This window comes from Alligator sinensis, unplaced genomic scaffold, assembly GCF_000455745.1.
Source record: "Alligator sinensis unplaced genomic scaffold, ASM45574v1 scaffold143_1, whole genome shotgun sequence".
NCBI lineage: Eukaryota > Metazoa > Chordata > Crocodylia > Alligatoridae > Alligator > Alligator sinensis.
The window spans coordinates 1,974,336-2,002,008 of NW_005842156.1; the positions used below are offsets into that span (position 1 = coordinate 1,974,336).

The 27,673-nt window shown below is 41.1% G+C and overlaps 1 protein-coding gene across 1 annotated transcript in view; it reads left to right on the forward strand.

The window, feature by feature from the left end:
* MYO3B (myosin IIIB) overlaps positions 1–27,673 on the forward strand; it is a 240,350-nt gene that overhangs the window by 168,187 nt on the left and 44,490 nt on the right. Inside the window, exon 22 of the mRNA XM_014520807.1 lies at positions 2,272–2,401. Within this exon, the coding sequence (XP_014376293.1) occupies positions 2,272–2,401 (130 nt within the window). The remainder of the gene's footprint in view (positions 1–2,271; positions 2,402–27,673) is intronic.

Here is a 27,673-nt window from a genome sequence, read left to right on the forward strand (position 1 = left end):
CCAGCGGCCCCACGCAGCACCAGCGGCCTCCTGTCATCCCAGCACAGATCCGGGAGCCAGCACCCCCAGGAGGGCTGCGGGGCTGTGCTGGACTCCTCCCGGGGGTGCAGCCCCAAGATCTGCGCCAGATGACAGGAGGCTGCCACTGCCTCCATGGAGCTCAGCCTGGAGGTGGGAGGTAGAGTGCAGCACTGGCTCTTGCCACCGGGCTGCGTTCCAATTGGCTCCACCAGCCCGACGGAGCACAGCCCAGCAACAGGAGGCAGACAGAGCCGGCACTGTGCTCCATCTCCCGCCACTGGGCTGAGCTCCTTGGGGCTGGTGGATCCAATTGGAGCGCAGCCTGGTGGCAGGAGGCAGGCAGAGCTGGTGCTGCCCTCCTATCGGCTCTGCCAGCCCATGGTGTGCAGCCCGGCAGCAGGAGGCGGGGAGAGCCAGGGCTGCATTCCCTGCTGGGCTGAGCTACACAGGGCTGCGAAGCCACTTAGAGCACAGCCCTGGCTCTCCCCTGCCTCCCACCACCAGGCTGCTTCAAAACTCAAAACATTTTGAAACTTTCAAAATGTTTTGAGTGCCCTCATTTCATTTCAAAGTTGTTTCAATGCTTTTTGTTTCATTTCGATTTCACTGTTTTGAGCTCAAAATGCATCAAAACAGCTTTGAAACAAAACCCTTGGTGAAATTTTGCACAGCCCTACTATCCTGCAGTGGAGTTCTTTACTGCACAGCAACGCATGTGTAGACACTGACAGGGCTGGCTGGGGCACGAGGGTGCCTGCCAACTAGCCCTGCAGTGGGGCACCCTCTTGCCCCAGCCAGCCCCTCCACAGGACATTGAGCCAGGTCAGAACAGCCCTGGACTGGCAGGCTGACCCCCCAGGTCCCTTTCTAGCTGGGGCTGTTCTGACCTGGCTCAACGTGCTGCAGTCCCAATTGCACATGAAGATACAGCACTCGGAAGCAATAAACTTTGGTATGGTATGTGCCAAAGTTTATTCATGTGCATTAATTTCATATGTCAACACATCCATACAGCTGTAATATGTCTCACTGTTAGCATAGCAATAACTATTTTGAATATGTGTACATGTAGGAAAGGGAATTAAACAGATAAAACATAGTGTATAAGCTTCTCTCCAAAAGTTTGTTTATATTTAAACTCATGCAAAAGCTAAAGGATTAATTGGAACAATTCTCCATCTGCATAAATAAGTTCTGAAGTGCTGCAGAATTCAGCATTTTTGTTCTCAGAAGTTAATGTGTAATTTTATTTGGTAGATTTGGTTCAACTTGGTTTCATGTAGCCTGAGCTTTGTCTGTGATTTGATGTCCTCCATTACAAGGAAAACTGAAATAAAAGGGCAAAGTTTTGCATGGTTTCCACTAAAATCTCAGCTCTGGCTCTGGGTAAGGCTCAGGTTCTTCAAGAAATCTTCCATTCCACTTGGTCCAGCTTTCTGGTTTGTTGAGAACAACTGTAAAATTTCACACAGCTTCAGTAAATTCTCTGCCACCGAAATACTAAGGCATACAAACACTGCTGCTTTTTATCCTCCACAGCAAGGTTGCATTCAGTTCTGGTGTGACTCCATGAACTTCATTGGTTTCAAACCAGGAAGGAACCTAATTCAATGGAGTGTTTAAAACTGTAGCTTAAAAAAAAATGAAGTCCTTTTCTATGTTTATACATGGAGCTATCAATGGCTAATAAATATGATTACAATAATTCAAAGAACAGTTTTGTTTGTCAAAGCTTTAAGGGTTAAAATATCAAGTACTGTTCCCTATGTCAGTGCAAATTGAAGAGGGGAACTCTAAAGTAATAATTTTTGTTCCCACTGTATCCAATAGTAACAGTGAGAAGCTTTTTTTGCTGTATACAACAAGTAGATATTAGCTATCCCATCTGAAAACCATTTTCTAATTTCTTGTGTTACCTATCAAGTTATACTGCTTATCTGGAGCTGCAGAATGTTACATTATACCATGTAAATCAGAATTTGATGTGATGCAGTATTATATAGCATTAAGCTATTTAAACCAACTCAGTATGTAAATGAGATTTTATGAATGCAGATTCTGTTTAAAGCCAGTTCACATTTTGAGGATGCAGCCTAACCAGGTTAAGACCTCTGCAGGTAATTCACCTGCTTGTCACATTTGAACTAATAATTAGCCTACTCGGTCAACTTGCCAATGACATATTTAAGATAAATGGCAAGGTTTGGGATAGCTATCAGAGCTGTTTTTTTATTCTGTCTCCAATGCTAGGTATTATATGATGCCTGTGGTTTCCTTGAGAAGAACCGGGACACGCTTCCTGCTGATATAGTGGTGGTGTTAAGAACGTCAGAGAACAAACTTCTTCAGCAGCTGTTCTCTAGTCCATTAACCAAAACAGGTATTTCTCTGCATAGTTTTGCTACTTTTAGGGCTTCTTCACCAGAAGGCCCATCATCTTCCTATTCCTGCTACAGAAGTTATAGTCACCTCTGTACAGAACAGTGATATTCTTTTCCATCTGGGATGTAGAAAGTTAACTCAACATGCAAAGTACAGTACTAAGGATTTACTATCTCTGAGGCAATTTATAGCCATGAACTAACAATACTCACAGTTTCTCTCTGAGGTAAGTATCTTTATTATCACCCTTTTAGAAAAGCAGAGGTTAAATGATTGCTAAGGCCAGAGTTTGTTATCAGAGTCAAGATGAGAATTATGGAAATTTTGTTCCTACTCCTATGCTGTATATAATCCCTAGATATCTAATTTACTTAAAGAGGGGGATTTTTTGCGAGTAATGTCCTATCTTTTTAGAATTGCTTGTGCACAATTAGTTAAAAGAGCATTTTACTAATTTGTGTTGGAAAAAGCACACAAAACTGATGGAATTAATTATTTTAGCTGAATTGAAAAATGGTGACACCAGCTTCCTTGAAGATGCCTGTCTTCTTGCTAAATTATACTAGTAAGATGTTCGGTTTCTTCAGAGATATCTGTTATTTGCTAAAAGAATGAGTATAGGACACTTCTGCCACATAACCTCTTCCCCCCCAACCCAATGGAACACCCATGCACAGCTAAAAAGAGTCTGGCAGTCCTCGCTTTTTAAAAAAAAAATGCTTATATTACATTAGGAATGAAAAGTATTAAATTAAAAGAAATTAGGTGGTAGATTGTATATGTACAAATATTTGAAGACTTCAGATCTGATATGCATTTATTTTAAGCAAACATAGACTTTTGGAAATTCATGTGTGGCTAAAGGATTATTACAGATTGAAACACTGTGTTGTGAGGACATCACTGATTACAAAGTTTAAAAAAAAGTAGCATGCTTGCTGGTTAACTGTCTTGTCCCATATTAACCAGTGGGTACGTCTACATGAGATGTTTACTGTGTAGTTGGCTAATTAATTGTGCAGTTAATGTCTCAGCATCTGCACGTGCACCCCTATTAGGGCACACAAAACTAATAAACTCCAGGGTAGTACTAGTATTTACAAGCACTACCTTGCTGCAGAGTTTTTTACTTCACAGCACCGCACGTTTAGATGCTCACAGCACTGCACATGTAGATGCAGCTGGCTGGGGTGTAGGGGTGCTTTGTTGACAGGGGTCCCTGCCAGCTAGCCCTGCACTGAAGCACCTTTGTGCCCCAGCAAGCACCTCAACAGACCATTGAACCTGGTCAGAGCAGACCCAGGTTGGGAGGCTGACCCTCAGGGCCCCCTGCCAGCTGGGGATGCTGAGATCTGGCTCATTGTGCTGCAAGCCAGGCACACATATAAACCACGTGCCCAAGAGCTTCCCAGGAGCAATAAACCGTGGCGCAATAAGCTTCATAGTTTATTGCTGCTTATTAATGGCATGTGTAGATGCAGCCAATCAGAGCAAAAAATAATCTGTATCATGTTGATACAAAATGTCAAAACTAGTGCATACCTTGCAGCACCAAGTCATTACAAATTAATATAAATACCATGGATTGAAATATATATGCTGTGAATTTAAAATTTGCTTTGACGTCAATGAGTTTGCACAGATGCAACTGATAGCAAAATAGGTGTTTGTACTCTACAGAGAATAGTTTCCTGCTGTACTGATTATATTGTTCTTCTATAGTTGAAAGACTATTTCAATGATATTGACCTTGCCTTGTGTTTTACAATCTAGTAAACCTAGAAATCAGAACTGTATCTCAGAAAATATATAATCAAGGATGAATCTGCCTGTCCTTTTGGCTGTTTTGAGTTTAGCAATTACAGCTGGCACAATCTGGGTAGAGACTCTAGTATAAGCTCGGGTAGGAGTATCTAGCTAGGGATGAGAACCCTCTGAGCTTTACTAGTTGTGATTTTTGTTTGGTGGGTTGGTGAAGGCTATATTCCATACATCTTGCAATAGGATCAGACAAGGCAAAATAATTTCATATATAGTAAAATGACTAGAACTGCTTCTGGGAAACTCCTTGCCAGTGATTTTTTTTTCATTTGAATTAGTTATTCTGTGCTGTTCATGTTTGTATCCTTAAATGCCAAATTAGATTCTTTGTTCCAGTTGTCAGTTCCAATTATTATCAATTTTTAGCTTGATGATCAGCAAGGTAATCATACCCGATAAGCTCCTGTACACTGGTCCTTTCACACAAACTCTCTGGCATTTGACAATATTTTCAACATCAGCAGCAGTGAACTGAGTGTTTGCCAGAGAAACAGTAAATTAAAAACTGTATTCCTGTGTGCGAGCCAGAAGATACTAATCAGTGTTGCAGTACATATGCTAGTCATTCCAGCTGCTTTCACTGTTTTTTTTAATCTTAAAATCTTTTATTGGTTTCCTTTCCAAATGGGTCAGGTGATTTCTGCCTTCCATTACAGAACTCTTGCCCCTCCCTGGATTACCAGTGACAGTATTTCCTGCCTAATCAATACAGCACATCCTGTTAAGATTGGTTTAGCATGTACTCCTGATCATAATGTCACAAGACTGTGTCATAAAGCCATTGTGTGACTTTGTTTTTTAAACTCTTTGTGATTTTGCTCTATTTTGTCCAGCTGTCTCAGATAATTGGCACCCACATCCTGTGTAGGGGCCTCTGTGCTCTAAAATCAGATTGTTGCCAGGTTTGGTTTTGGCAGCCTGAAGGATAAATGAAAGGTCTGGCTGAAAGTAGAAGGTAGGGCTGGTAATACTGCTTCATCCCTGCTTAGTGAAGGAATTGAATGCCATTCTCCTCTTAACTTTCTACAAAGAAGCTTTTGTAAACAAAACAGCAGAAACTATGTAAATATTCCACCACAATTTTACTCCTCTCTTAACACTCTTCCTCCCCCACCCGACAGATGCTTCACCCCTCAAAAAAAAAACCCAAAAGAAGTATTTCTGCTCACTCCAGGCCTGCATTTAGGATTCAAATACTTTACCAAACTGTGTTTGTTTTTTGTAGATTATTAACTGATTTATATCAAAAGCTAATAACTTAAATGGACCCTATGTTTTAGAAGAATATGTATCCAGCAAACTTGACTCTAAATGAGCCTTCTGCCAGCTTCACAAGTGCTGTGTTTGGAGATGAACAGCAGCATATTCACACATCCGTTTACCACTGGCTTTGGCATTTTCAATGTGTGCATGCATGTGACTAAACAGTCCTCTTTCATATGTATAATATCCACTAGGTGGTGCTATCCCAGAGGTAAGAATGAGTTTGAAACTAATAACATGAGCTTGATGATTACTGCAAAATGGATTTGTTAAATATCCCTCAGAAGAGAGAAAAGGAATCAGATGTGTGCTTCCTTCACCCTCTGACAAAATCCTCTGCATTTTAGGGAAATTTCCTTAAATGTTTTAAGAGAGAAACAAGACATATTTGGTAGTATCTTTTATTGGGCAATTATATACTTATGGAGAGATCTTAGACAAGCTTTTGGGCACAACAGACATCTGGGAAAAAGGTAGGCACAGCATAAGTTTAATAACAGGTAGACATTACAACATGACTATAAATGTCTTGTCATATAGTTTCCCAGTGTCAAAAGCTGAACAAGAGCATTAAAAAGACAAAATTATTTTACTAATTTAAGATCAAGTTAATTTCTGTAATTCATCAAATATACTGATCAGTTGTTATATTTGATGATATACTTAACAGATGTTTCTATGTCATTGTAGCAAGCTGTATAATTTAAAATGTCAAAAATGAACAGCAGGACTTTAAATACCCATTTTTAGTAGTAGATTAAGGCTAAAAGCATACACAGACCCTAAAATATAAGATATCAGAACTGAAACCCAGTGTTCTGGGACTAAGTTTGTTCTGGTCCTGAGCTCATTGTGTGTTTTTATTTCAAGGGAGCTGAGGCACATTCAGCACCTTGAAAAATCTGTTTGTACTTTCTAGAGATCTTTAACCTTCAAGCAAAATGGGTATATTCTGGATAGTGAACCTAAATATTAACCTAGTAATTTTCCAAATTGCATCCATATTCTACATTTGTTCCATATGCAAAGTTCTTGCTGATGAGAATTTTGTGTTTGAAGTGAATATAGAAATATGCCCCACATAAAAGAAAGAAATAGAGTGTGTTTCCAAGAAACAAGGTGCCCCATTTTTGCTGAATCTGCATGTTCCTGTTGGAGCCAAACACAATTCTTTTGGTCTCTAGTTTCAAGCTTTAGTTGCCTTCCCCTCAGAGCACTTTGATACTGGGAGCTTGTATATGCTGTCTAAGGTAGGATAACTACCATATACATGTCTGGTCCAAGAGAAAGGTATGTTGGAGTAATCTTTTCACCTTCTGCTTCTTAACAGGAGGTAGTAGAAAGGGGGATGGCTCAGGGGCTATGTCACTGGCTTAGGATGTGGGAGACCCGCCTTCAGGTTTCTGCTCTTCCATAGACTTCTTGTGAGGCTCTGGACAAGTCATTAAGGCTTGATCCACAAACCCATAGGCCTAGCTTTTAAATCCCTGACTCTCAGACAAAACCTATAGCTCTTTTTATGCTCTTAGCATTCTTACACTATACAGTTAAGTGCCTCAGAATGGGATTCACAATGGTCACCACATTTAACAGGGAGCTACATAAACTAGCCAAACTGACTAGGAAAAACTGAGGACTTACATGTTAAACTTCACTCCTCTCAATATTTCTCAGGTGCTAACCCTGGACTGCTGATAGAAACCTGCCTTTTCTCGTGATTCAGAGTCCTTAATACTCTCCTGGGCTAGGGACAGGCATTAAACCAGTTTATGTTTAAGTGATAAGAAACTGGTTTAAATCTGTAACAGAACAGATGTTCAGTGCACATAAGCCAGTTTGAGAATGGCTGAAACCAGTTTGAGTAAACCTGGTTAAAAGTAGTATCAGACTTAACTGATTTGGCTCAAACCAGTTTATGCAATGTCTGTCCCAGACCTCTTGCTGGTTTAAGTTAAATCAGACTCCCCCAGCATCCCAGCATGCTCTCTGGGCTGGGCAGGGCTCTTTCTCCACAGCACGGCTGGCTCCTCTGCTCCCTGGCTACAGCTCTGGCAGTCTCTGCTCCCCACTTTCCCCTCCCCACTCTCTGCTAAGCAGGCTTTCCCCCATCCCTCACAGACACCTCTCAGCTTTAGCTAGCAGATCACATGCTGGCTACCTCCGAGCTATGGCACACAAAACACAGGCAGAATCAACAGGTAGGTGGTAATGTCCCTCTGTTGTTTTCTTAATGAACTGATAAACATTGAGTCAGGGGTGATAAACACTCCCTGCTGGACTGCTCAGTTGGTGGAGAGGGCATAGAAATCCTCCGTAAGCATAGAATCCTGTTGGGGCTCAGCTTAGTGCAAGGGAAGGGAGGGCTGCTCTAGTGCCCCCCGGCTTCTAGCCTGAGCCACTGCAGGCATGAGCCTACATTTCTGGGATGTCTTTCTGGTTACAAAACTGATTTAAGATGATTTAACTAAAGCCAGGTTCGACTAACCTGCAAAGATTGAATCAATTCAGGCTTTTTAAATGTCTGTCCCTAGCCCTGGAGTTAGACATGTAAGCCATCTTTTTCCAAAATGAAATGGAGCCACTCCTTTCTTACAAAGCAAAGCAAGAAGGAAATGTTAGCAACCTTCTATGCAATAAGCTGGTGATTAGAACAGTCAATGCAAATGTGGGAAAGTTAAATTCTCTCTTTTTCCTGAGAGCGTTTGAACTCATTTCTACCTGTTAGGAGTGCTAATCAGCAGACTATAGACTCTGTTGAGGTGAAGGCACTTGCACTCCTTCCTGATAAGCCTGTTCCATTTTACAAAGAAAAATTAAAAATTAATTGGGCCAGAGAAAGAGAGAGCTGGAGCTACATGGTTACTCCTGGGTTACAATTCCTGTTCCAAGAATGGTTTATGTATTTTACATTAAACAGTCAGTGGGTAAAACAAGTTAACAGTCCTTGATTCTGGGGCCAAGCACTAGGCTACAGGGTCATGTTTGCACTCTCTTTCCTTTTCTCTGTCTCAATGAATCTTGATTTTTTTGCTTCACATTAGTTTCACCAGGAAGGGTAATGTGTGCTATTCCTTGGAATAGTAGCCTGGCTGTTAGAGCATTCTTGTGATGGGTGTAGGCTTGAGGAAGCAGAGAAAGTACTTGAACATAGGTCTTCCATACCCTGAATGTGTGCTTTAGCCATGAAACTGTTTTATAGAAGAAAAAGGTAATGAAACCTCTATTCCTCTGTGTTTTGTAGTTGTGTACCTACTATCTTGGAACATTCAGAGGATACTAGGTGGAGGAATGCCTACATTCTGGATCCCAAAGTGGCTTAACCATGAGATAAGCACTGACCTGCTCAGCACTGACAAGACTGAGTTACTTCTGTAAACACACACAAGCTGAATTTTAGATGACTAGGAAACAATGGTGCAAATGTAGGTGCCTTTGGTTTTCAGGAGTCAACAGAATTTGGTATGGTTTTAAGAATCACACTTTTGGATGTAGATACCTACATTTTACTTAAGCCTCTCTTTGGATCCATGTCTTAAAAAGAATACCTGTAAAAGCGGGGTAAGAGAAACTCCCTGTCTCTCAGAAGTGTTGTTAGGGTAAAAATATCCTGTCTAGATTGTGAGTCATTCTTATACTAAAGCACTGGGAGTCATATTAGTACTTTCAACAAACAGGAACTAGGAAATGTCAAAATGGCACATCACTTGAAGTAAGTTTTTGTTTTTTTCTTTTTTAATTCTTTGCTTCATAAGATCATAGTTTCTCCAAGAAGGGTGGAGTGTGCCCTGACTAGCTTTTAAAGGCTCACTTTTCTATATGAGATCAATATTGGAAATAATATATGTAGCACTTGTACTGGCATGGGACTGTCAACAGCTTGTGAATTTATGTACCAAGCTTGCATAGGTGCCATCTGTACTGTGTTATGTTTTAACTGCTGTGGAATTACAGCAGTGTTCACCATGATCTGGACTTGTTTGAGACACCCTGTGCAAATCTCCACTCATCAAGCAAGGGGCTATGTCACTGGCTTAGGACGTGGGAGACCTGCCTTCAGGTTCCTGCTCTTCCATAGACTTCTTGTGAGGCTCTGGACAAGTCATTAAGGCTTGATCCACAAACCCATAGGCCTAGCTTTTAAATCCCTGACTCTCAGACAAAACCTATAGCTCTTTTTATGCTCTTAGCATTCTTACACTGTGCAGTTAAGTGCCTCAAAATGGGATTCACAATGGTCACCACAGTTAACAGAGAGCTACCTAAACTAGCCAAACTAACTAGGAAAAACTGAGGACTTACATGTTAAACTTCACTCCTCTCAATATTTCTTAGGTGCTAACCCTGGACTGCTGATAGAAACCTGCCTTTTCTCGTGATTCAGAGTCCTTAATACTCTCCTGGGCTAGGGACAGAGATTAAACCATTAGCCCAAAGTCTTCCCTAACATACTGTATCACTGAATTTCATAGAGAACAATTGAACAAACTGCAACAAAAATGGCTAGGAACTTGGTTGTTAAACCAGGTGAGTTGAACCAATTCTAAAATCAGTTAGAAAAATGATGTATTGTGGATATTTTCTTCAGTATTGCCACCACATTTGAAATGGGGATGCCCTGAACAAGTATTCTTACGAAGGGAATTCCCTGCGTTTGGGATGGATTTAGATGTATAGGTTATGTGCAGAAGTAAGGAATAGTTAATGGGTAAGAAGCACTGAGCTAGCTGCTTTTGTTGACTTTCAGAAGTTGATGCCAGAGTCCAGCTAGGAGAGAGAGTTCTAATAACGAACAAAGCAAGAGTCTGACATTCTGAGTGCCAGTTATTATAAAAGAGGATTGTTACTGTGATGAAAAAAGCAGTGTATGCTGCCCTCAGTGCAGTCTTCAATGAATTGTTAAAGGCTCTAAGCCAATCTTGCCTCCACTAAAGGAAAAAAAAGACCATTCTAGGCACTTGGCTGCCATTTTGGGTTCTGGTGTGGATTTCACTAATACAGGAGAGATCTTGCAAATATTTCTTTACTTCATCCTTTTTCATGAAAAGAACATGTCAACATCTTCCTTGAAATTTTTCAAATAAGAAAAAAAAAGAGCACGGTAAACTGGAGATTGTTTTTCCATAACATCTTGTGATCCCTGTCTTATGTAGCCCAAGAGAAGAGTGTATTCATTTTCTGGCATTTTCTCTTTAGTCCATGCTTGTATACTTTTATGTTTCTCTGTTGTGTTCAGTGTTTATAGGTGGCCCAACTCTTTGGGTTGAGGGCAAAGTGTGCATGTTATAGGGTCCTAATTCTTAACGCTAGGACTGAACTTTAAAAAATCATGATGGTATTCCAAAATAAACTCTTTTTTCCCCTCTGGAACCCAGGCTAGGCTGCTGCTGCTGCTCTGCTGTCCATGAGTCTCCATAGCTTCTGCTTTTTCATATCACATCTCCATTAAGCATTAGAAATCTCAGATGGTGACCTGGGAAGGGGAAGAAAAGTTGCTTTTTAGCAGAGTAAAGGGGTTTGTTTATATAAAAGGGTTTTTTCTGCTTGATTTTCTTTTCATTGGAATTATTGGATAAAATTCTGATTCTACTGAAGTCCATAGGGGCTGGATTTCTCCAATCAAGAAAATGGCTTATCTTCTGTATTTTTCCTCTGCCCAACCAGAGAACCAGATTAAAAGTTTTCTCAGCCTTCAGTTCAAGAGATGTAAAGTTTAAATCTTTCATAAAGAAAACTTTTTCTCTATAGTTTGAGGAAAAATGGTTACAAAAATAAATGAATTTCAAGTAGACTACCTAAATATCCCTTTCCCCCCTCAACAGTTTCAGTCATTTTTTGTGCTACTCCAGTCTTCTGTGTCCCAACCATTTCTACAGTCCTTCACCAGCAAAGGGGAGACAAACTGATATGTTAAAAAGAAAACTGGAAATATTTTTTTGCATCCTTTACGTGTCCTAAAAATCCATAAACAAAAGCACAAACACTGTTTATTCCCTTTCTTTGGAGGTCACTTTAAAAACTCAAGAGCTGATGTCTGTTTCCAATCACATGATGCAGAATTTTCAAACATATGCTATTATGTTGCATAGCCACCTTTGAAAAAAATGCAGGTATCAGTTTAACTTGGCAAGTCTCCAGTGAAACATACTGAGTGTCTTATTATTAGTTCATCTATTTCTTTGACACTACTTACTGAATGAACACAAAAAGAGAGAAGATATAGATTCTTTTGGGTTCCAATTCTGCAAATGCTTGCTGCCAGCCATAGAGTGAAATTCTGGCCTGTCTGAAGTCCAGTGGCATTTTGCCAGTGATTTCGTTAGAGCAAGGATTTCACCTGTTGTGTTTATTACTCTGTAGTCCTATGAAGTGCAAGCATTCTGGCTAGTGATAAGTGTTGGCAGAACTGGGCTCTTGGCTTGGTGTACATCATATTTATTCACTGAAATGAAATATGTTTCCATTTAGGCTGAAAGCACTTTTTTCTTATAATTCCACAGATCACAATAAAGCAAAAGACTCCAATACATTTTATAATTACTAATTTATCCCACAGTAAAATCTATTTATAACGAGACTTTTGTGTTATATATTTTCCCTGCTAAAAGGTAACTGCAGACACTTTGAATCAAATTAATAAAAAATAAAGCTATTGTAATTATAATCTCTCTCCTTAAAGATGAATCGGGATGTATATTTTGCAAGAATTTGGGTCAAATTATGGAAGCTATATATTTTCTTCTTAGAACACAAGAGGCTTTCCTACTTCTGTCTGGTCCATATGTTAAAAGCATATAAAAATTGATTGTTTTTGCTTCGCTGCCAGTGTATTGTGTGCAAAGAGAGACTTTAAACCACAGCTGTGCAAAGTAACAATTGTGAACTTTACTGGGTTGCAGATGTGGAACATCAGTAAACTAAATTAAATGTAGCTTAACTGAGCTTGGGAGATGGGTGTTTGATTACATTTTATTTAGGTTCCCAATTGTATGGCATACCACTCAGTGGGTTTTTTTGTATGTAAGGTTGTTCCTCACATCCCAGGGCATAAGGTAATAGATAATAAACAGATGCTTAGTAACAAAAGTAGGGTCTAAATCTGCCACTAATGTAGACTATTTGAAAAAACCATAAGAAGAGAGCTCCCTTATGGTTACAGCCTTCTATCAAAATCATATTTAAGGTCCCAATCTTGCTAACACTTAAAACAAGGCATAATAGTTACCCATGGTAAGCACAGCAATTGATACTAAGGGCAACACTGTGATAGCTTTGCTTGTCTTAAGTGTACCTTTCTCCAGGAGAAGTCTACTGATTTCAGTACTTGAAATAAAGTGCTATTCAACAGAATCTGGCTTCATGCATTTGAAGATCGAGCCCTGAAAGAGTATGTGGCTTTAAATAATAGATATTAATTACTTAAGTGTGTTAATTCATAGTGGACTATTTCCTAATCAGCAAAACTTGAGAGGATATTTTTTGTTTCCTTTATTCTGAATAGTTTTGGGGAGGTGAGCCTTTTTCTCTTCAAACCTAACTTCTTACCTGCTTAATAAATGTTATATGAAAGCACAGTAATTTATCCTAACATTTCATTGTTTACTAATTTAATTTAACTAATTTAATTAAAAATATAAATTAACTTTATGGTGTAACAGCAGATGTGTTGCCTAGAAAATATTATTGTTTTTAATATTAACTATGGATCTCATTGTGTAATATATACAGAAGTTTAAATAGTGAAATGTTTAGATGATGTTTATATTGATTATCTTAAAAGGAAGTTTTATTAAAAGATGATAATCCTGTGTGTCTTGAGATCAAAAGGCATTGGGGAAAATCAGCTCACAAAAGGCAGTCAACAATTCAAAGGATCACATTTTAAATGAAAAATCAATCATTCTAAAACTTGTATATGAATCTGTAGAATGGCAGAGACCTGTTGGATGTTCAAGTGATATATGCAACATACTGGCAGCTTAAGCATCATTAATATTTTGTGGGTGTACTCTTTATAATGAGTGTGATTAAGTTTCCAAATGTCTCTACATAATCAAGTTCATATTTACTGTAGCTAATATAATATGTGTCTTGTGGAAATCTAATCTCTGAGTCTGTATTAGATTTTATGCATATATTCATTTCAGTGTTTTGTATGATGGTGGTGCTGTTGTGCTCTGATTTTGTACTTTGTTTTAACAAGGTCCACCTTCACTGCTCCTTCACCATACAACAAGCTGCAAAGGTCAGTGAGTCTCTGAACCAACATTACTTTTTTCCTATTAGTTAACTCAGCCTTGATTCTTTTGACTTGATTTGTGAGAGCTCATAATTGAACAGCATGAGAAGTAGATAGCACTGATTCTGGAGCAAAATGTTAAAAATAGCACCGGGTATTTGTCCCACTAAGTATAGATAAAAAATAGATTATTTTCCTTAAAATATTATTTCCTACCAAAACTGAATAGCTCCAGTTTATGTGGGGGAATAAAACATAAAATAAACAGATGTTCAGAAATACAGTTGGTAAGCATTAACCTTAGGAACCCTTGAGACCTGAGTAAGAATTAATAGCCAGACTCCTTAACTCACAGGCCTCAGAATTGGGTCCCTTTCCTTTTTCACAAGGCTCCATATTTTGTTTTAAGGCAAGAAGGCCACTGGTGTCTCTGAAGGGTAAATGCCTATGTTTGGAAATTCTCTTTTATGTAGTCATCTTTTTGAGCCTTATCTGCAAAAGAAAATTTGGAATCAAGGGCAGAAAAGGTAGGTCACTTACTATTGTATCAGTCGCTGCCAATGACTTGTTTTACATTTGATCCTTCAACCCTAAACTCCCTAGGAGTTTTGCTGTTGACTTCAGTGGGAACTGTATCAGGGTTTGTGTGACCTTGAGGAAATCACTTCCACTAGTTCTTATCCTTCCAATCATGACCCTGTGGAACTCCTGTTGAATCAAAGGCTTTCTAGAACAGGCCATAGCCTCTCCATGTCCCCTAAGGTACTGAGGAAGGTACTAAGCATATCTTTAATGTTAAGCATGTAAAGTCATGTGGGCTGCATCTGTGCTTAAAGGCAGATGTGCACTTACAGTTTTTCCTCATTGTTAATTAATGAGTATTATTGTTTATGCACAGCAATGGTATGAGGACTGATTAGTTAATACAGAGATGAGCAACTTCGGGACAGTGAATGGAGGGCTGCCCCCAGCCTCCTGCCCACTATGTGGTCTGCTCAAACTCCTACCCCTGCACAGATTGAAGGCTCCCCAACCAACTACCCTGCCCCACCCCAGGGGCAGGATCAGGAAAGAATTTGGAGGAGGTGAGACATTCTGGAAACCTTGGCAGAGGCAGCAGCAGTGGTGGAAGAAGTGGTGCCTAGGCCAGAGCTTGCAGGCTAGGTTTTAACCCATTGAGGGCTGTATGAAGCCTGTAGGCTTCCAGTTGGACAACCCTGAGTTAATGTATGCTGAGCACTTTAAAGATAAAATCTTTTCTATAAACACCACCTGTTCTTTCTGTCTAAAGTACTGTTGTACACAATTGTCAATTTTATAAGAACTAGAGGAAATTTTTTTGACCAAACAGTTTTCCATCAGAAAACATAGTTTAATTGAAGTTCGAGTATTTCATGGAAACATTTTGATTGTCAGTTTTTATTTTTACTTAGGTAAAATGCTTCCTTAATTTCTCATATTGTTTTATTTCATGTTGACTTTTACATTATATTATTTTAATATTATATAATATAGATTATATCCCATTATAATATTTCAAAATTATCAAAATAAAACACTTCAATAATTCTGAATTGATATTTCTAGAATTTCTCTTCTGTAGTGAATTTCCCAATTATAGGGTTTTGTTCCAATTCAGAATAAAAATAAGAAATCTTACCATTTTGTATGAAATGGAAATTTCATTTTCTAATCAGCTGTATGTAGTAAGTCTTTCTTGCAAACAGTACATTGTTTCATTGACAGTTTACCCTCCCTGGCCATTGTACCTCCAATTTATACTGGCTGAAGATTTGACTTTGGGTTCTTAATCTTATTCTTTGAATCAGAGAAGACACCTTTTCCATCTCTTTTATATTACATTGAACATTTTAATTTATATTTTAGTGTATTTGCAGTAGATATACCATAGCAGGGCAGTGTTCAACTGGCAAAGCACTAAAGAGAAATTGCCCTGGTAAAAAACCCCAGTACAACTGTAGCTAAAGTATTGGCTCAAAACAATGCTGTTATGCTATTTAGAATGTTGTAAATATGACCTGATTCTACCCTTCTGTGTAGCTGGTACCAGTGAGGACCACTGAGTGCCTGGGAAAATTCATGCCAAGGAATATCAGACTCTTTACACCAGTGCTTTTTCTAACATGTTCCACAAACTGTCTAATGGTCAATCCACCACAGGAACTCCATCAGCATAGGGTGCATCAGAGATGAGCAGAAACAGCATGTTCCTTGTGTAATATGCTGTGTAAACTAAATGAAATGCACTGTAATGTGAATGTGCAACAGCAGGGGAAGCAACCCTAGTGACTGGATTTGGAATACAACTCCCAGGAGTCCCTGGGGGGAACAGTCTTGAAGAGCTGTACTGACTGCATATAGACTGCAACCTCAGAGACACTGGGGATGGGGTGACAAAAGGGACAGGAAGCAGGATTCAGCAGCAGTTTATTGTGGAGTCTCAAAGGGAAAAAATTAGCTGTGGGGTTTCCTGATTCACTGTACTTACTTCCAAGCAACTTCTAACACTAATTGCCCAATGCCCATTAAAATGCCAGAAACAAGTGGCATAACCCAGAGCTGAACTTAAATCCTGTCACCTATAATTCTGCAGTAGATTTTAAATCAGTGAGAACAACTAGATACTAGGGTAAATACATCAAAAATACTGTGGCATGATCCTTATAATTACCATCTTATTTTACATAGCAAATAAAAGCTTACCGCTACAGTCACTCCATATGTAGAGCTCTCATTGACTTCAAAGTGAGCTTTATGTATGGAGCAAATGCAACAGCAAGTACTAAGTAGTCACATTATAAATTAAATTGAATAGGAGGGGGATATGCCCTGGTAGTGCAAACCAGGAGCTGGAAATCACTCAGCCATTTACCTAGTATTATTTTGGCCTATTTGGTTAATCACTGTATGCCTCAATTTATCCTAGTGATTTGATAACACTTCTTGACATAGTGTTTTGAAACTTCATATTTGAGGACAGCTTTGAGATCTTTAGATGCAAGTTAATAGGGAAATTGAAAATATTATTCTTAGAAGTATGGTTCATATTAGTGAAAGACCTGATAGAATGCAAATGATAGTTAGCTAAAATCACATCTTTCTCAAAAAAAAATTGATTTATAATTTTTATAGTTTCTTTAATCAAAATTGCAAGGAATTCAAATCATTTTCGTACATAATAAGTAAAAGCAGATATTAGATACATAAAATCACAAAATAGAGCCAAGTAATTAGATAGTAAGCTATTAATTATGGTAAATCTAATTTATAAATATATATAGATGTTTTAAAAATGCTGAAAAAGTCATTTATGTATATGGTTTATGCATCCTTGACGAATGTAAAGCACAGGAAGGACAGTACCCTGGGTGCAGCAGTCCAGTTCAGAAGAACCTACAGCCTCTACATGAGGCAGCTTCAAAGCTCAAGTTATGTTGGGCCAAAGCTGGGGTGAGATTAAAGTTGTGAGGCCTTCACAGAAAATTCTCTGCTATCTCTTCCTTTTTATATTAGTGATACTTCAGCTCTTGGATGTCTGCTGATCTCAGCTGTAGTGCCATGGCACAGTAAGAAGGGCATTTTTTGAGGGGGAGCCAATGAGTGTCTCGTTGGTGGTAACAGCTCTATTTAACAAGTGGGCTGCTACATTGTCTACCAGCTGCAGTTCCCCTGTGGTTTTTAGTAGGGCTGTGCAAAACAGCACCATTTCATTTCGACTTCTGTTTCAACAGAACAGTGTTTCATTTAAAGTTTTATTTTGTTTCAAAACCATGGTTCTGTTTCATTTTGTCGAAACTGTTTTGCTGTTTTGACGCTGTTTCAACGTTTTGCCCATAGGCTATAATGGGGAAGCATGAAACTGCCTATAACTTTGTCATTTCTTGCCTGATTTAGATGAAACTTGAAGGAATAGTAGCCCCTTATGAGGCCATGAAGCCTGCCAACTGTCAAGGAGATAGGTATAGGGGTTTCTGAGAAACTGCACCTCAAGCTGCTGACAAGCAAAATTCATAACATATGTAACTGTGTGTGTGTTAAGGGGCACCCTCACTGGTGCTGGGGCCTCTACACAACACGGTGGTGTGCCCCAATGAGGTCTCCTCCTCCTCTATAGCCTCAGTTTGGTCCACCACTTTAAATGACAACAGGTAATAACTTAGTAAGCAGCACAGTAGCACAAGCAGCATCTCAGGCAGCCAAACAGTCAATATCAGAGCAATTCTTCTCCCTACCTCTCCTTACTTTCTGTTTCCCAGCAGGCAAGCCCAGCTTCAACTTCGAAAGTCGAAATGTTTCAACTGCCCTCATTTCATTTTGAGGCTGTTTCAAAGCCCTTCATTTCATTTTGATTTTTCTGTTTCAAGCTCAAAACAAGTCAAAGCAGCGTTGAAACAAAACAGCCGGCGAAATTTTGCACAGCCTTAATTTTTAGGTATAGCTCTATGCAAAGCACATTGTAGCATCTTTCAGTGTCTTGACATGAGAGTTGCAAAAGTCAGTATCCAAAAGGAATGGCCTCCTGGCTGTACATAAATGATAAAAGCTGAGCTACTTTATCTTGGGTAGTTGCTAGCAATCTAACTAGATGTATGGGGCTGCACACCTGACTAACAGGCAGTGGACACCCATTTCAGTTAGGGGGATAAATACTATTCTCACCATATCTTTAGGTTGCTTCACCCAGCCAACCTCCATGATCTCAAGTTTTGTCTGGACAGAGCTCCAGCCAGTGGATTATTGGGCATGTTTGCTAGGTACTCAGCTGATATAACTTTCATAGTTAATTTATGTGTTTTGGGGTAACTTATTTTAACACTTGAGTTTTAAAATACTCTTAAAAGTCAATAGTGACTTGGTCGCTCATGGTATCATGGCCAGTATTAGTGGTCAGCTGGCAAGGATGAAAAGAAAGACCTTCTTTCCTGGAATAATGAGTTTGTAAATTTTTGAACAATGGGCTGCTTAACCTCCATTGCAACCCAGCCTTCCTGCCCTCTGATATCTCTATTCTCTTAAATCTCTAATTCCCTTAAATATAGTATAGAAACTTGCTGTTTGTTGTATAAGAGGCTGTGTGCAGTCTACCCAAGGAAGGCTTGCAGTTGCAGGCCTATAATGCCCAATTCTCATTTACACTGAAGTCCCTTTATATCACTCCAGCAGTGTAACAGCGCCTTAAAGTACATGCAAATGTCATTTATTCCACTTGGAGACTCGTTTATATTAGCAGAAGCTTTATTGCAAATGAAAGTCAAGGCCTTGACTCTCATGGTCTTGTGGTTCTCAAGATCTCATGCTTACTATGTTCTCTGTTTTGTACTACAGATTTAGCTTAGAAAATTTTGGGGTCTTGACTACTGCTAGGGATTTCAGCAGAATTGCTAACTTGTCTTGGTTATAAAGTAAAAAAAACCCCGTAATTTCCAGTATAGTACTTGACACTGCAGCATATGGTATTATGAGTGTGTGTGCACGCTACTCTACATATAGTATTTATATAAATGTTATATTCTTGTTTAAGAAGTATAATATATGTGAAAATTGGATTCTTAGCTCTTTTACTATATGAGATTAGCTTAAATGACTTCAGTGACTCCAAAGAAAAGAGTTTGATAGTCACTGACCAGATTCAAATTAGTGCCTGATAAAAAATAGTATGTATTCAGTTATAGTCTAACTAAGAGACGCTTAGCCTACAGTGGTAGAAGATGAAAATGCATTATGGAGATAAGCAGCCCAACCTCCTTAGGCTAGATAAAATGAGCGGAAAGAAAAAGCAGAAAGGAATCTGTGAATGTCAAAGATATAGTCTAACTTTGTACCTCTTTAGAACGCAAGTGCTTAGCTGTGATTAGAAGTAGTGTCAATGAAATATGAATACACTGTATGATTCCTGACCATGTTATACTACTTCTACATGATATTTCTGTATCTATGCAAGAAGCATGAATGAAATTAATAAGAGGATAAGGGAAGAATTTATGCTATGTCCTCTATGTTGCAGTTGCACATTTCAGTAATATTCCTGGTACAGACTGTACAGTAGGGTGACATTATCATTAAGAACTCTCTCTCTGAGTCAATTTCACTTCACAAAGTAAATGTTAGACCAAAGCTACAATGTTATTCTTGCCTGATTTTTTTTTCAGTAAATCTAATGTTGATTGAGATTTATTTAGAATTTGTTTCTGATAGCACCTTTCATCTGGGGATAGTAAAGCACTTTAAAACCTTAAATATTATAACTACGCTTGGCAGGATTTTTATCAGTAAATGATAAATATTGATTTAACCTCACATTCAAATCAGTGAAAAAATGTTTCCATTGTTAATTAAAATTTATAGAAAGGGGACATAAGAAAAATGATGGCTGATGGAGTGTGGTACAATGGGGGAAGCAGTCCTACAGAACTGTGTTGATTTTAATATGGACTGCAACTCCCAGATAGCCCAGGGGACAAGGACCAAAGGAAGAGGAAGTGACAAAGTGGATGGAGGAGCTATGGGCAAGTGGAGCCCAGACTGATGGTGCATCTGCTGCTCAGCTGGCAGCAGTCCTGTAGTTGTTAGGTTTGTTGTGTGGGGCAGTAAAACTGCACTATAGTAATACTATGCTGCCATTAATACATTGTCTGCCCCCATACTCCTAATTTCATGCAATCCTGAAAATTTATATCAATAAAAATGAAATAAATGTTTACAAATAAACATCAATATTACCCATTGAAATTATTACAAAATAAAAATTGAATTCTGCCAAGCCTAGTTACAACCCACTGAAGTGTTATGCTATCCATAATACAGGTGAGAAAACTGGTCATCAGGCAAATAAGCAATTCATCTTGGGTCACAGGAATCAGTGGCAGAGATGGGATTAGCAGTCAACACTGGATGTGTAGTTTATAAACACCCATAGTCTGGTTGCAGGAGCAACAACCAGGGCTACAGGAGTGCCTGCACCCCAGCTCACAGCCTTTTCCCATTGGGGCAGGTAGACTATGCCATGGTCTGCCTGGAGACTTTTTTTAAGTCCCTGAATCATGTTAGAATATTTCCCTTACCTGTTCTCAGCACCCCTTCCCTCTCTTTACTTATACTTCTGGGCATGGGGAGACCTTCCCACTGTTGCTGCTGTCCTGACCACTCCTGCTTTGCTCCAGCCAGGATTGCTGGGAGTGACTGTGCAGGGAGCTGGCCTGGACTGAAGACAGTGGCAGTGGCAGGTAGGTTCACCCTCCGTATGCCTGCTCCAGGCTGTCAGAGAACACCTTGAGGGGACTGGGCATGGAGGGGGAACTTGCCTGATGCCACCATTGCTGCTGTCTCTGGTGGAGCCTGGCTTCCCACACCACCCAGATGGAGCATGGCAGGAGTAGCTCTGGAGCTCTCCCTGTCCCTTGGTCAGCCATGTACAGCAGCAGCAGTGGGTCCTGGTAGGGGAAGGGAGTTGCCACTGAGCATGGAGGGAAAGGGAAGAGATGCCAAGGTCAGGGGAATTCTTACCTGCTTTTGGGACTTAAAAAAAGTTCCCAGCTGCTTTCACGGTGTGGTCTAAAATCAGGGTATGACCATGCTACCACACCTCCTGTGGATATGCCCCTATAAACACCTAGTGAATGTTATTAAAATTGTTTTTCAATACCTCACCTTCTTAGTTGTTAGATGGAGGGAGGACACTTTGACAAAACCATCTTTTTTACCTGGTTGAAATGAGGCAGCAGAAAAAGAGAGTGCAGTTGCAAGAAAGCCTGTACTTGTTAGATTTCTAGCACAGAGAAAAGGGATTTTGATAAGCATCATATGCTAAGTGAGACAGTAGTTATATATAGTTTTGCACTATTTAGTGCCTTCTGGCACATTTAATGAATGAAACCTCCCAAAACACCAGTGGCATTATTAGCTATCATACAGATAGGAAAACTAAGATATAGAGAAGTTAAGTGACTCCCTCAAGGTTGCAACAAATCCATATCAGAGTCCTTAGGCCCTGAAAACTCAAGCACATGCTGAACATGATTCATATGAACAGTTCCACTGAATTGAAAAGAGCATGCATACCACTACAGTTAAGCATGTTTATAGGACTTGGTCTGTATAACCACTCATCTTTGCTCTTTTGTATTATTTCAGTATGTGGTAAAATAGCCTTGTTGGTAGTTTAGGAAAAATTCTAATATCTTATCATTTTATTTTACCAGTGTTATGGTTTTGATTTAACATCGGTAGTACTTCATTTAAATGTGTCTACACCTGCAGGTCCTGTATGTTTCTTATAGGGTGTTATGCTATATATGGGAAACTGGGCTATATAAAGAAACAGTGTTGTCTTGTAACCTTTAATCCTTTCCAGGAACACACAGCAGTTTTAAATAGCCATGGTGTTATCTAAAAACATTTGTTCTTCAAATACTGATGGTCTTCACAAAGTGAAATAAAATGTAATTATGTTTGTGTGTGTAAAGCAATAAATGGCCCTGTAAATGAAAATAAAATGCAGAGACCACAGCACCCAGTATTTACTGAGTAGGGGAACAAACATCATGCTAACTCTTGTGAAACATTCTTTATTATATAGAGTGATATTTAAAGAGCATTCATTCTGTTTGTTAGCTTTAGTGACTAAGAAGAGTTACTGCTAAAGAGTTATTTTCCTGAACCTGATTTTCTTGAGCTGAGCAGTTCACAAGCCTTTATCTAAAGCACTGGTTTGTGTTTGCATTTGAAAGAAACTAACAAATACTTTCCATCAATTTGACTGAAGCTGCTATTCAGTAGGTAGTAATCTAACTAGGAGTGCATTTAAAATAGAATAGAAAGCCCAAATAAGAACTTACTGGAAACCTTAATGGGGAGAAGGGTGTTTTATTTTTTACCTAAAGTTGCCATTGCTGTTGTCAGTAAGAATAAATAAAAATAGCTAATTCAAACAGGCAGCAAATCAGTCCACGAAACTTAATTTTCTTTCGCTTGTGAAACCCGGTTGTCCCCAAAGTGAGTGTCCCTGCACACCAATAGAAGGGGAAAGCCAGCAGAGCACACGTGCTGGGGTGGAAACTGCAGTCACTCACAGTTCCCACCCACCTATCGTGTCTCAATAGAGGTGGGACAGAAAGCAATGTCTTAACCAGGTACAAATTTAATATAGGTATATATAAAAAGGTAGCAAACTAAAGTGAGTATTTACAGGTTAGAAATACATATAACTATAACCACATACACACCCAAATACAAACAGGTAAGCATAATGGTTCCAAATGATATGAACAGGTCAGTACAACAAGGTATATATTAATATATACCTATATATTACCTATATATTATATAGGTAATATATATAAAAAGGTAGCAAACTGAAGTGAGTATTTACAGGTTAGAAATACATATAACTATAACCACATACACACCCAAATACAAACAGGTAAGCATAATGGTTCCAAATGATATGAACAGGTCAGTACAACAATAAATGGCATTCTAAAATATAAGGTGTACAGTTAACAGTTAATAAACACTCCAAAAATGTATAGCATGTATCAAGAAATCAAAAAACACTCCAAAATATGAGACACAAGTGTTCTCGGGTTCCCATCCTCTAGGGGATCTCCTCCTCCTGCCTCTTTATTGAGGCTACCTTCCCCAAGTGTCATTCCCTGGTGGGAGACCTGCTGCCCCACTGCCCCACGTGTCCCAAGGATCCAGGCCTGGTCTGGCTAATGTTTCTCCAAGGGAGGGCTCAGTCCAGGCCTCAGGGAGCGGCATGACTCACTCACGTGTCCCAGTAGCTCAATCCTTCTTAAGGGAAGTTGCAAGCCTGGACTGCCTTGTGCGTCCCTAGGGCCGTGCCGCTCTGAACGCGCTCAGGAACCGCTCCATTCCCAGGGGCCTTGTGGACCCATGGCAGGGAATGGGTCCCAGACTTCCCGATCCCTCATTCACCAGGGCCTTACACCCCACAATTACTCACCCCATGGTAGCGCTGGCTCCCATGCCTGGTCTCTCACTGTGATTGGAGACCCAAGCTGCCCGTCTTGCTGTGGCTCCCAGGGTCCCGGTCCCTCACAGATCCTCCATGCAGCGATGTCTGCACAGCGATGCCCGGCCTCGTGCCGTGGTTGCAGAGCCGAGCTGCCTCACTGCAGCTCCCAGGGTCCCAGTCCCTCACAGACCCTTCATGCAGCAACTCCTGAACCACCCCTCACTTCCATCCAATGGTGGAATCGTTCGGGCTCTTCTGAGCAGCCGAATATGCCTGCTGGGAAGCTCTCCCAGCTCTTCTTGGCCCCAGGACCTCTTCCTTCTTCATCCCTCACCAACTGCACCCTGTGCTCAGCACACAGCTGCTTATATCCCCTTCTGCGGCTCCGCCCCCAGATTGAAAATGAACATTAAGGGGGCTGCAACTGCAGTTCCCAATTAAGTCCATTCCTGCCCCCCTCCTTTGGAGTAGAGGGAATGAACTCTCCTCCTGGCTCCTCCCCTGCTTGTCTCTGATTGTGGGTTTTGCCCCACCAATCACATTCATGGCCTCCTAAGCCCAGAGAGCCAGGAGAAGCCCTGCAAGCCTACTACATTCTCTCCAGTAGAATCATTCCCCATCCTGGTGAAGAATGGATTCTTGACCCAATACTTATTGGGTCCGGGGTGCAAAGATAGGTACCTCTCCTGGCACACCAGGAGCATTGTAGGTAAGTTTCTTTTCTGGGCGCCGTTCTCATTGAGGGTGAGGAGTGCTTCTGAGCTCCACAATGGCCCTGGGGATGCAGGCCTCACCTGTCTTGCAGGGCTCCTTTCCTCAGCAGGTGGAGATGAGGGGGTGGCCTCCTCACAAGGACGACCCAGTAAGTCACTCCCTCCATCAACACTGGCGGATGAGGACGCCAAAGGAGCCCCCTCATGTTAGAGTGCATCCCCTGGGGTGTGGATGTCCAAGCTGGGGTGGAACTGAGAGGGATACCATCCATCCCAGTCAGAATCAGAATCTGATTCTTTCTGGGTTGTGGCTAGTGGGTTTGTTTCTTGAGGTGTGCTCTCCCAGGGTCATGATTTGGGCTGAGCTGTGCGACGGCCCCGGCTACTCGGACAGACCTCCACTAACTCCCCTACAGGCAATAGCAAGTTCCTGTGCATGACCCTTAAGCGTCCAGCCCCTCTTCCAGAGCTCTCTCATACACAGGCAAGTCCTCCATCCTTTGGGCAATGGTGTACAATCCGGCTCTTCATTGGTCAGCAATTTTTATGTTTGCCTATACATCCGAGGTTCCACAGAAGCACTTAAGCCCCCTGACTCAGACCCTGCTCTCGTACATGGGCATCATAGCCTCACTTGTGGTATCGTTGATTTTTACCCCCAGTGTCTGCAGCTAACTGGTAGGCTCTTCTTAAGCGATCTCTTAGTTGTTGGGCATATTGCCCAGGGGTAACAAGCTGATCATAGGCCTTCTCTACTCCAAAACAAGTCAGTGGGGATATGGACTAACCCCGGTGGCATCGTTGCAAGTAGAATTATAAGCATGCACTAAATGGGCCAGATGTTGACTTCACGCAGCCTTTTGTTAGTGCCTTAGGGTGCCAAGCACATTTAATAGTGTGTGATTAAATCGCTTATGTTGCGGGTCTCCTTGTGGATGTTATGGGGTGGTCCTGGATTTCTTTATCTCTGCAATGGTGAATACTTCCTTCAACAAGCGACTCTGAAAGTCCCATGCCTGGTCCAAATGGATTCGGGCAGGCAACCTGAATATGGTGAAATATTTTTCCCATAATACTCTGGCCACTGTCCTAGCCATCTGATGAGTGGGGAAGGCCTGAGTGTACCTCATGAAGTGGTCTGTTATCACAAATATGTTACCCTTTTGATTGCCTTCCCCTTCTACTGACAAAAAGTCCATATACACCAATTCTAGTGGTTGCGAGCTTTCTATGGTGTGCAAGTATGCTGTTCTTGTGGGTAGGGTCTTTCTCTTTACACACCTCTTGCAGGAGTTACACTTGTTTTTAATGGTCTCAGCTAGCCGGGGCCAAAAGAACCTCTCCCTGGCCAATGTTAACGTGCATTCCATGTCCAGGTGGCTGAAGTTATTGTGCAGGGCTTGGAGGGTGAGCTCTCACTGACTTTTAGGTAGCACTAGTTGCAACAAGGCCCTTCCCTCAGGATCTTGGATCTCACAATGTAACACCCTGTCAGTGAGCTGCAACTTCTCCCACTCTTTCACCAGGAGATGGGTCATGGGGGTGAGGCTCTCGCCAGGGGGTGGCTGCTGCACCCCTTTCCATCGGGGCCCATAACACATCCCTCACATCAGAGTCTTGCTCCTGCATCCATCACCATTCTGTGGCTGGCATGTGAGGGAGGACAGCCGGGGTCAAAGCACTCTACTGCACCCAGGCTCAAGGGATTCCCTTAGAGGGTATTCCCAGGATTTCGGCCACACACACCGCATTTTCCCTGGCAGCCACCAGGTCTCAAGCAGGCTTACAGTGGTGGGATCATTTCTGGGGGTATCACAGCTTGACCCAAAGGCAGAGCCAACTGGGAGAGCACATCTGCATCTACGTTTCGGTGGCCTGCCTGATAGTGCAAACTGAAAGAGTAGTCGGCCAGAGCAGCCACCCAAAGATGTCCCGTGGCATCAAGCTTTACACTGATCAGAATATATGTCAATGGGTTGTTATCCATCTATACTTGGAATGTAGTACCATACAGATAATCCTTAAACTTTTCCGTGACTGCCCACTTAAGAGCCAGAAACTCCAGCTTGTGGGCCAGATAGCAAATCTTGCTAGGAACCAAGTTCTGGCTAGCATAGGCCACTGGGCAGCAGCGTCCATCATGCAACTGGTAGAGGACAGCTCCCAACCCAGACAAGCTAGCATTCATGTGTAAGATAAAGGGTGTGCTGGGGTCCAGATATCCCAGAACATGGACCTTCGTCAGCTGACAGATGACCTCTCGGAACTCTTCCTCACACTGAGCATCCCATTGGGGTCCAAAAGGTTCGGTGGGACTCCAGGCCTTGTGTACCCCCTGTGTGGGGTGCCACACCTCTCAATGTTTCAAAGGCCTCCCCACTTGTTATCCTTGTGTGAGCCAATTTAGGGGGTGCATGATGGCTGCATAATTTTGAACAAAATGCCAGTAGAACCCAGCGAAGCCCAGAAACCTCTTTAGTTTCCTATAATTAGAGGGGCACAGCCAAGAGGTCACCACTTGAACCTTCTCTGGGTTGGTACTAATTTTGTTCTGTAACACCATATGCCCCATATATTTGACAGACTCTTGGCAGAACTTGCATTTATCCAAGGCCAGTTTTAACCCTGTAGCCTCGAGGCAGTCCAGTACAGAGGAGCTTCTTATCATGCTCCTCGAGCATCTTCCCAAAAACTATGATGTCATCTAAGTACACTAACACCTGGGTTAGGTGTATGTCTCCCACCACCTTCTCCATGCGGCGTTGGACAGTGCTCCCAAAATGCCCTGAGGCATGCATTCAGATGAACACAGTCTTTTCCTGGTCTTCCTCCCTCAGAGGGATTTGATAATATCTGCTCCTGAGGTCTAATACTGAAAACCATTTACTGCCCCCTAGGCAATCCAATGCCTCCTGAACCCGAGGGACAGTGTACTGATCAACCACAATCCAAGCATTTAGGACACGATAATCAATGCACATGTGTAAAGACCGATTCTTCTTGTGAACAATTGCAATGGGTGATGCGTATGGGCTCTTCAGAAATGATCTTGTGATCAAGGAACTCTTGTAGATGGCGCTGGACGTCTCTCATCAACATTGGCTGGGGAATGTGATGGGAACGCTCCCTGAAGGGTCTTCGGTTGCGGAGGCATATCTGAAGTTCCACCTGTTTAGCTTCTCCCATGTCCCAGTTGTGTAGGGGAAATACATTAGTCCGAGCCTGAAGCTGTTTCCGTCC